The 11433-nt window shown below is 31.1% G+C and overlaps 1 protein-coding gene across 2 annotated transcripts in view; it reads right to left on the bottom strand.

Annotated features, from left to right (window-relative positions):
- Positions 1-5223, bottom strand: part of LOC124955361 (protein obstructor-E-like) — an 11294-nt gene extending 6071 nt beyond the window's left edge. For both annotated transcript variants that reach the window (XM_047509680.1, XM_047509679.1), the window contains exon 1: positions 5011-5223. In XM_047509680.1, coding sequence (XP_047365636.1) covers positions 5011-5050 — 40 coding nt within the window. In that variant the 5' untranslated portion in view covers positions 5051-5223. The remainder of the gene's footprint in view (positions 1-5010) is intronic.
- Between the last annotated feature and the right edge of the window lie 6210 nt (positions 5224-11433).

The raw sequence follows: 11433 nt of genomic DNA, 5'->3' as shown, positions 1-11433 counted from the left end.
ATCTTTAGGTATATATATATATATATATATATATATATATATATATATATATTATTTAAAAAATTCACGAAGATCCAGGGACACTTTTTCTTCAATTCGAAAATTACTTTCTCTCTCAACGCAGGAACTGGTTTCGTTAAACCATCCTGATGTTACGTAGGCAAACATGGAGTCGTGTTTCTTTCTTTCTTTATCTCTCTCTCTCTCTCTCTCTCTCTCTCTTTCTCTCTCTCTCTCTCTCTCTGTTTCTCTTTCTATCTTTTTCTTTCCATTTTTCATTCATTATCTTCTTTTCTTTTCGAACTTATTATTCTTCGGGTCTCGAAAATTTTTAATTTCTCATATCTTAGCATGATAGCGAAATTTTTTTCCGCAAGAAGAAACGGAAAAATAAAAAAAAGAAAAAAGAAAAATTTACATTGCGGTTAAGCAGTAGAATTCTAAATTATGGTTAATAATGCGCCCCTATTTCGACAGACACCAGAGATCGTGTCTAATGCCACGTTGGAAGGGCGGGGGGGGAGGTTGAGGGAGAAGGAGGGCGGATATTTTTTTTATTTCTCTATCGCTCGTCAAATAATTTGTTCGTTTAAAATATACGAGTCGAATAGGAAAGAAACCGAGATAATAATTGTACGTTATTATAAAACGTAAACAAAATCCACAACAGATTCACGAAATGATCGAAGAATTTCATCGAGGAAGTAATATCTTCATTTTATTTTCTTAAAGATATTTAAAAGAATTCGAGAATTAGAGAAAAGAAAAAACAAATCAAGAGTGAAACGGTTTTCTTTTTCTTTTTCTTTTTCTTTTTCTTTTTTTTTTTTCATTAAATTATTATTGAAGAAAATTTTAATTTGATTTTTTTTTTTGTTAAAATAATTATATTCCTTCTCTTTTAAATCGCGAAATACGATTGAACAAACATTCGACGATTAAGACGAATATCTAATCAAGATATCTTAATATCATCCTTCGAAATATGAAAAGTAATAACTATAATATTCCATTAGTTTTTTTTTTAATTTTTATTAAATTTCACGATGACATTTTACGATGACAACGTGAGAACGATTAAAAATAAAACTGAAAAAGAAAAACTAAAGAAATTCAATAACTTAAAAAAGAAAGATTAGATCGATATTAAACGTAAAGTTATAGCCAAGAATAATTTGAATAATCCTATTAAAATACATTTGACTAGCTACGTTACTGAGAGATTTTTGTAATTCAAAATAATTCTTGCGATTTCTGTGCCGGAATAAATTCTCTCCTTTTTTCTTTTTTTTTTTTTTCCTCTTTTCTTTCCTTCGCGACATACATACATACATACATAAATAAATAAATAAATATATACATACATAAATATATGTACGTATACACGTACATATATATATGTATACACGTATATAAATATATATGTATCTATGTAAGATGGCCGTTGAAATAAGCGAATGCGTTATGTAAGGATACGGAGCTGACTTTCGCCAGACGCTTTCACTTTGGGCCCAGAGCCAGCCGGATAGGAGCAGCAGCCAGCCGGCGGTGCAGCAATAACAGAGTTGTTGCTGGAGTGGTTGTTTCCAATTGGTAGTGGTGGAGGTACTTGGAGGTGTTGGAGGTACTTGGAGGTGATGGTGATTGTGATCGTGAACGGTAATGGTGGTCGTGGTGATGGTGATGGTGGTGGTGGGCCCTTTCAGCATCCCGTTCACTCATTTCATTTCTGTTCTACGTTTCTTCGACTATCACCGAGTTAGCGACTTATAGAAATATAAAATCTTGCTTATGCATATGCGTGCCACGTTCATATGCCACGTAGCTCATATCAACTCAAGAACGAATTTATATGGATCAAGAGAGACAGGGATAGAGATATAGATAAATAGATATATATATATATATATATATATATATATATATATATATATATATATAGAGAGAGAGAGAGAGAGAGAGAGAAAGATCACTCGTATATCACTGGTACAAACGTTAACATATAAATTAACGCATATACACGATTTATACATTTCTAATTTTCTTATCTAACTCTAACTCTTCCTTTTTTCTATATTTAATAAATCTAACGAAATACCAATAGTTCCATGAATTTAGTCAATTAATTTAGTCACGCTTGAATCAACGTGAAATGAAACTTCCGCATTATGAATAGAGGTGGTTGAGGGTGTAGAGGGAAGGGGTAGAGGAGTAGAAGAAATAGAAGAAGGAGTAGAGAGAGGAGGAAGAAGAGGAGGAGGTACTTATCACGTTATATGGAATCTTAAATATTAATTTCAAATAAATCGTCTTATTAAATTTAATTAATTTCATTCTTAAGTAATATTATCTATCCTTGAACGCTTTGATCCTCTTTTAGCACGGTTGGACGATCATAATTAAAAATGATGAGAGAGAAAAAGAGAGAGACAAAGATACAGAGAGTGAGAGTGAGAGAGTGAGAGAGTGAGAGAGTGAGAAAGAAAGAGAGAGAGAGAGAGAGAGATGAGTTAAAATCCGGGCCAAGGTTATCCTCGTATGTCAAACGAAAGGGGAAGGAGTTCGAGTTCTCGAACGAATTACACCGTTCTTATGTCGCAAACTTATATAGAAGCCTCTCTCTCTCTCTCTCTCTCTCTCTCTTCTCTATTAATTCCCACCCCTCATCCACCCCAGCTCGCATCGTCTCACCTCCCGCGTTTTATTTTATTTTCGTCGTGTTTGTTAATGCCTTCAATGGGTTCGATGTTTTAAAAAACGAAGGTGTGGTCTTCGCACGGACGAATGAACGAAAAACTTTCTCCGTTTCCCTTTCGAAGATCATTTCTGATATAAATTTTCAAATATATAAGAAAAATTGTCGTTATGCTCTTTTAAATAATATTTTTATCGTCGTCTCGTACGTTATCATCTTCCATTTCTTTTCGTTCCTTTTTCTCTTGCTTCTTTTTTTTTTTTCTTTTTCTTCCTTCATTTTTTTTTTTCTTTCTTTCTTCATCGTACACGTTCATTATCTCTATACCTTTTTATTTCTTTCATTTATATTTTTATTTCTCCATCTTTAATTCTCTACGTTTATCACTTTCATTCTTAACATTTTAAAATTTCAATTTTGAACGTTCCGATTAATCCTATAGAAATATTTTTTGCTTTTGTTTTCTTTTTCCTATTTTCTTATTTTTTTCTTTTTTTCTTTTTTTTTTTCTTTTTCTTTCTACTTTTCTTCTTTTCTTTTTTTCTTTTTTATTATTTTGCTCCGTCCTCCGTTTATCATCTTTTATCTTTCGTTTTTCGTTCGAATAAATGGGACGAATCTAATTTTTTGCTTTTCTTAATTACTTCTTTTTCATATCTCAATATGATTAATACTATCGAGGTTAATGATATGTATTACGGATAGATATGCCCACGTGTTTATTTCCTATACGATTATTATATATATATATATATATTTCTATGAGATGTATCGAGGTAAAATCATAATGAAAAGCGTAGAAAGATAAGAGTAGAAAGTTTCAAGATTTTCCAAACGATATCTCTAATATTATTAATCCTTAATGTATTTTAGTTTATTATTGTTTAACAATACGACGATCGATGAGTAAGTGGGACTTGAAAAGATATTAATAAAAAAAAGAAAAAAAAAAAACAAGAAGAAAATAAAAAGAAATAAAAGTGAAAGAAAATAAAATAAAATATAAAAATATATATATATATATATATATATATATATATATATATGTATATATATAAGAAGAAAAACGAAAAACAAATAAATAAATAGGTTCATATATGTATTAACGTTATTTAACGATGGCCGTCGCGTTAATATTTGTACAAATTTATTTATTTATTTATTTTATTTACTTATTTATTTATTGCACGAAAAAAGAAAAGAAAGAGAAGAAAGGAAAGGAAGAACAACAAAAAAAAAGAAGTTGGATCAGTAACTTTCTCAGGGTTAAGCGAGAGGTCTCTCTCTCTCTCTCTCTCTCTCTCTCTCATTTAGTCATCGATCGATGCAAAAACGTAACCGGCTAAACGTAATCGGCTTAAGAATTAAGACGTAAGAGGTAAAAAAAAAATCGAATACTCAAAAAAAAAAAAAAAAAAAAAAAAAGAAAAATAAAAGAACAACATTATTCACCGTTTTATCGCTTACATTTCGCGGACAAAAAAGAAAATAATCTAATTTTTAAATAATATATCGATTTTGATTCGTAGATTATTTTGTCACGTCTTACGTTTTACAATTTATTCGTTAAATTTTACGTTTTACGTAAGATCGCGTTTTATTTCGAGTCACGTTCAAAGAACAGGTAACTTTCATTGTTTCTTAAAATTGACGTATAGTTTGAAGTAGAAAAAAACATTGATAGTCAGCCAAGAAAGATAACAACTACTTCAGGAGAACGATGCATTTAATGGACGTCCGGTTATGTACATTATATATATATATCTGCACTCCGTATAAAGAAAGAAAATCTTTCGAGATAAAATCGATGAAATGAGTAGATAAGATGATAATTTGAAAAATATTCACATGCAAATATTTCACTTTATGACACTTTAGTTCGTCGTCATAATCGTCATTTTGAGATTCACTTTCCGTATATACGAAAATAGGACGCGATGCGAATTGAATTGAATAGAATAGAATTGGATTGGATCGGATCGGATCAAGGACTTAAAGATAAATTTTAAACTCGCGTTTGTTTTTCGTTAATCATAGCCTCGAGAATACGTTCGTCCTCTCTTTTTTTTCTCTCTCTCTCTCTCTCTCTTTCTCTCTTACACGCAGTTCCACATACAAGTTTAGGGAAAGGAGAAGGGGGGGGGGTGGGCGGCCACCTCCTCACCCTCCACGTTCCCCTTGGTAACCTCCCGCTTGCGCGTACCCCAATTTTTTCTTTTTCCCCTTTCTTTTCTTTTCTTTTCATTTTTTGCTTTTTCTTTTTCCTCGATATTCCTTTCGACACGCACGATTAACTTCTTTTACGAATTACATACCGGCGATCAGAATGGCGGCTATCACGTAGTACGTCCTCATGTTGATTAAAAAAATATGTTCCTGATGGATTCCCTTTGTCTTCCGGTCTTTCTCTTTTTCGTTCCCGTTAATTATTTAATAACGTCGATATATATATGTATATATATATATATATATATATGTATATATATCTTTCTGTCTACGATCAACTTTATTATTTAACGTTAATTAATTTTTAAACAAAAATCTTAATACGTATGTGTGTGTATATATATATATATATATATCTCCCTCTCTAGAAAATTATTTTTTTTTTCCTCGTGTTACTCGAAATATTTGAACAAAACAAGAAGATGACACTTTTAATATTATTACACCACGTTCTTAAACTCCGTTCGAAAAGGAGAAAGAGATCTCTCTGTGTTCGGGGTCTACGGGATCTCGAACTTTATATAAGGCATCGGTCACGTGTTGTGCCCTTCCTTACTCTTATCTCCCCTTCCTCCTCCTCCACCCACCGTCATAGCCGTCGTTGCTACCGCCATAGCCCCCTCTCCACCTCCATGGTTCGTTCTTTCTCTTCGTTGCACCTTTTCCTCTTACCTCTTTACTACGATCAGCACCTCCACTATCTCTTTCTTCCTCCTCCTCCTCCTCCTCCTCCTCCCCCTCCTTCTGCATCTCTCTTTACCTCCCTCCCTCCCCCTTCTATCCTCCCTCCTTCGCTCTTTGAATCCTCTCTTCACTCCTCATCGTTTGTTGTCTCTTCTTCGCTTCTTCGCGACGTTACTTTGAGAAAAGAGCTATCCACGTACTTCACAGTACCTCTTTCTTTATATAAGGTACATTTGTGTATGTATGTCTGTGTGTATCTATGTATGTCTGTCTGTGTCCATACGTATATGTCTATGTTGGTATATATGTATATATCATTCTCTTTCTCTTTCTCTTTCTCTCCTTCGCGATGTACCTTTACCCTCCATTTTCTTTTTTTTTCGGCCTCCGCAGAAAATGCCATCCGGAGGTTCTTAACGACGCTGCGGTGCGATAGTGCGGCGGTGCGGCGATGGCTTCAACCCAGACCACGATCAGATGCTCCTTTTTTCCTTTCTCGATTTTGTTCCTTTTTTTACTTTTCTCTTCTTTTTTTTTTTCTTTTTTTTTCTTTTTCCTTTTTCTTTTTTCTTTTTTCTTTTTTCCTCGTAACTCCTTCTCCTTCCATTTGATCCGATCGAATAAAGGGAAAAAAGAAAAGAGAGAGGAGGAAGGATATGAAAAAAGAAAAAAAAAAAAAAAAGAAAAAGAAAAGAAAAGAAAAGACAAAAATAAATTTATGTAAGAATGGTTCGTTAATTTTTTTTCCTTCACATTTCTTTTTTCTTTTTTCTTTTTTCTTTTTCCTTTTTTCTTTTTTCTTCTTCGATCAAACTCATCGCACGATATAGATTGTCGGAGGGAACTTTTTATTTTTTTTCTTTTTTTCCTTTTTTTTTTCTTTTTTTTCCTTATTTCACCCTCTCAAATTACACATGTATATACCTCACATAGGTACTTACATACGTAACGTTACAACTCGGCGCTCTCGTTATTTGCGGATGAGTGATTACGAACAAGGAAGATATCTTTTGTATTTGTATCTATCCTGTGTGTATATGTGTACGTGCATACTGATACCAATACTAATACTAATACTAATACTTGATCACTACAATACAATGTGTTTTTAATTTCGTATATTCATTGGAATAATATTTTATTATATTCGAATTTATATATGGATAATATTTTATTACATTCGAGTTTGCCTTTCTTATTTCTTTCTTTTTTTTTTCCTTTTCTTTTTCTTTCCTTTTTTTTATTCATTCTTTTTTCTTTTTCCTTTGGTTTCTCGTTTGAACGATCTATTCATTTATTATTTTTCTCTCATTCAATCGTGTACATTCTGCGATGATAAAAAATGCGTACGTACGTATCTTGCGAAATTGTTAATTGTTTAAAAAAAAAAAAAAAAAAAAAAAACCCCGGTGAATATCAATCACTATAATATCTTTATTATTTATTACAGATATGTATATTACGAATCGCAATGTAAAATGTAATAAATAGATAAATCTTTAATCGTTTGAACAAAAAGAAAGAAAGGAAGAAAAAAAAAAAATAGAACAAAAAAAATATAGACATAGGAAGCTATTAACGGATGAAACTCTGAATAGGAATGCCGGATTTTGCATTTTTTATTTTACCATTCTAATTGACTAAGTCGTTATTTCGCAAGATATAATTCTCTTCGATCGATCAGCAGAGAATTATTGATATTAAAAAAAAAAAAAAAAAAGAAAAAAAAGGAAGAGAAAAAGAAGAAGAGAAAAGAAAAAAGAAAATCATTACGACAAAACAAATAATAAAATATAAACAAAAAAAATATATATATATATTTGATGCAACAACGAATATTCCCATGCATTGATGTAAATATATATATATATATACATACCATAACATACTATATATCATACGTAGGCGTGCATATTTATCATAATGTCTTATAATTAAGATAACAATAGCCTTTGCTGATCGATTCAGGCCAATGTGAAAAAAAAAAAGAGGAAAAAAGAAAACCATAGGAGTTAATGGCTGCATTAATCGATTGAGGAAATCTTTTTTCATGGATACTTCGCAACGAAATGCAATATTATTATTTGAAAATTTCGTACGAACGAAAGAATTTCGATTGACGATTCGTTGCGTTACAACGATGAAATAAAAGGAAGGAAAAAAAAAAAACGCATAAGAAGAAAACAAAATATACACGTATACATGTAAATTTCGTCAACGAATATTTTCATCCAATTAAAATTATCTCCTCAAATATTTTCTATGATAAAAGTTTCGAGGAAAAAAAAAGAAAAAAAACAAAAAATTATTTTAAATCGTCGATGATATAAATTCGTAAAAATTTCATAGTTAATAGACCAATGACAAAGAGATTTGCGCGGATAAATTGAATATATTGAGATCACGTATTGATCGTTGGTGTGGTGTACCAAAATGTGGGACGATGAGCAAGATCGATAAAAATGTAAGTTGAAAGATTTTCTCATGGCGAACAGACGGAATACCGATTGGTCGAGAAAGAAAAAGAAAGAGAGAGAGAAAGAAAGAGAGAGAGAGAGAGAGAGAGAGAGAGAGACGGAAAGAGAGAAAGAAAGAGAGAGAAAGACGAGCGTTAAGCGCGTTCTTGGAAAGACCAAGGACGATTTCGAACAAGGTGGTCACGCATGTTAATGCCCCAGACGCTTTCGACGACAACGGAACTTTCTCGCTCCGTTTAATCCAGTTTCTCGAATAAATCGTTTTAAGTCGAGCTCTCGTCGTCAGTCGGTAAAGACACACCAGAGAAAGAGAGAGAGAGAGAGAGAGAGAGAGAGAGAGAGAGAGGGGTGGGGAGGGTGGTGGTAGTGAGAGAGAAGGGCACACAGTTCGAGCTCGTAAACGTACGAGAAAGAATCTATGCGGAAGGAGACTTTGGTGTTGACCTTGGAATGACCGCGACATCGAAGTAACGAGCTGCGTGAAACTTTTTTTCCCCTCTTTTCTTTCTTCTTTTTTATTTTTTAATTCGACCTTTTCTCCCTTTTTTTTTTTTTTTTGTTTCTTCGTTTATCCTTTTTCTAACAAGAAAAAAGGAACTTTTTGCAATACACTCAGCATCAGTTGTAATAAGTTCGAGGGAGGAATCGTTTAATTTTTCTTTTTCTCTTTTCTTTTTTTTTTCTTTTTTTTTTTTTTTTGGTATTTATTTCTTCTTTTTTTTTTTTAACAGACTCGACAACGTCAAAATGATTCTAACGAATTCGTGGGAGAGATCGTTTGATTTTTGTATTTATTTTGTTTTTCATTCTTTTTTCTTTTTTTTTTTTTTCTTGTAACAAACTCGTAACACCAGAATCGGCTTGTAATAAGTTCGAGCGAGGAATCGTTTAATTTTTCTTTTTTTTTTTTTTTCGTATTTATTTCTTATTTTTTTAACAGACTCAACAACGTAAAATCGATTCTAACGAATTCGTGGAATAGAATTCGTTTGATTTTTGTATTCGTTTATTTATTTATTTATTTATTTATTTTGTTTTTCATTTTTCTCTTTTTCTAATAAACTCGTAACATCAGAATCGGCTTGTAATAAGTTCGAAGGAGGAATCGTTTAATTTTTCTTTTTCTCTTCTTTTTTTTTTTTTTTTCGTATTTATTTTTTATTTTTTTAACAGACTCAACAACGTAAAATCGATTCTAACGAATTCGTGGGATAGAATTCGTTTATTTATTTATTTATTTATTTATTTTTTTTTTTTTTTCAAACAAACTCAGAAACATAGAATAGTTATCATTAAATTTAAAGGGGCGGTGGGGAGGGGATAGATTTTTCTTTTCGTTTGTCTTCTTATTTTTTTTTTCTTTTTTTATCGAACTCGTGGTTGATTCGTTCGTTCCTCGAATATATTCAACATGTGACGAAGATTTTGATATAATAGAGGAAGTGCATTGCCGGTTGGTAAAGAAAGATATGCCTTCCGGATAACGGTAAAATTGTAACCAAGTAAGATACGGCAAAGCGGCAATGTATCGTGATAGTGTGGGTGTTACATACCACCGTACGTCAAGGATGCAGGTGTTAGCTCCCGATCCCGATCCCGATGTCAGCATTGGAAGTAATGCGGTTCCGATATCCTGCCTCCCTGTCCCCCATCCGCTATTAATATTCGGCCTCGCTAACCGATTATGCATCCTGATCCCGTTATCCTTCTACCTCTTGGTGCCTCGCCTCTTAAATCCGATCCATAAGCATGCAGACAATTAACATTATATTATTATTATATATATATATATCTTTTTTTTAATATATAAAATAATATTTATATATATATATAATAATATAATTATAATGAATATAATATTATATATAATATAATGAAGATAATATATATTCATTATGAAAAAAAAATTATAATGAATATATATATGTATATATATATATATATATATATATATATATATATATATTATTATATATAAAATAATATATGTATATTATATATTATAATGAATGAAAATGGAATTTTTAAACTGAATTCATTGATCTCCTTCTCTCTCTCTTTTTTTTTTTGTTTTTTTTTTTACTTTTCTTTTCTTTTTCCTTTCTTTTTCTTTTTCTTCTTCTTTTCTTTTTTTTCTTTTTTTTTTTTTTTAGATCTCTAGATCTCAAACGATATTTCGAAATAATCTCGAAATAATTTTCATGCCAGAGAGATTCGGGACTGTCTTCTTTCTTTTTCTTTCTTTTTTTTCCTTTCTCTCTCTCTCTCTCTCTCTCTCTCTCTTTTTTCATTTTTTAAAAGATATCCAAAATAACGTCAAAAGAAAGTCTTTAAGAAATATCTATGGATATAAATTTTTATCGATTTTACGTAAGTTATTCGCATTTATGCAATTATTATTTTATCGTTGATCGATTGTAAAACGAATAAAAGATTTATTATACGAACGAATGAAAATAAAAAATTATTATCGATTTACGAATAACATTATTACAGAATGATCAGAGAAATTTCATTTTGATCTCTTTACGATCGTCTAAAAAGGAGAAAACGATGCGTTATGCGTTCGTATGCAATCGAAAGGGGGGGAAAAGAAAAAAAAGAAAAAAGAAAAAAGAAAAAGAAAAAGAAAAAAAAGGTAGAAAGAGAACTAATAGAGAATTCAAAGTGATCTAGGAGTAATACTATTTTCGATTTTTTTTTCTTTCTTTTTTCCTTCCTTTTTCTGTTTTTTTTTTTTTTTCTTCTTTTCCTTGTCTCTCTATTTCAGAATAGTCGTTCACCCTGTCTCTTGTTTCCACGACGACCATATTTCTCAATATTGCGTTCAGGTTTTTGCGTCAAGATCCGGATTCCGTAATACCGTTCCATTTATGGCTCAAATCTATCTTAAGACAACGCGTTTAAATATAGAATATAAATTTGATAATGCAATAGGTAAGATAAGGAGTATATTTAATGTAAAGGGTTGGTGAAAAAAAAAAAAAAAAAAAAAAAAAAAAAAAAAATAACAACGTAATACTCCAGTGGATATTTATTTTTTTCTCTGTTTTTATTATTATCATTATTATTATTATTATTATTATTATCATTATTTATTTATTTTTTTTTTAATTTTTTTCCTTAATCTTTCTACGTTATTTCCATCAGATATTTTTATCGTTGTTGTTGTCATTGTTGTCGTCTACTCTCTCCTTATCTTTCTATTTTTCCTTTCTCTCTCTCTCTCTCTCTCTCTCTCTCTCTCTCTCTCTCTCTATCATATTATTATCCCTATTACAATGGCGAGGATTGTGATTGTTGCGTCCTACTAGTGGTACTATGATATCAATCCAATGATTATTTTTGGAT

This window comes from Vespa velutina, chromosome 18, assembly GCF_912470025.1.
Source record: "Vespa velutina chromosome 18, iVesVel2.1, whole genome shotgun sequence".
In the NCBI taxonomy this organism is placed as follows: domain Eukaryota; kingdom Metazoa; phylum Arthropoda; class Insecta; order Hymenoptera; family Vespidae; genus Vespa; species Vespa velutina.
The sequence above is the reverse complement of the archived record's forward strand: the minus strand, read 5'-3'. Positions and strand labels throughout refer to the sequence as shown.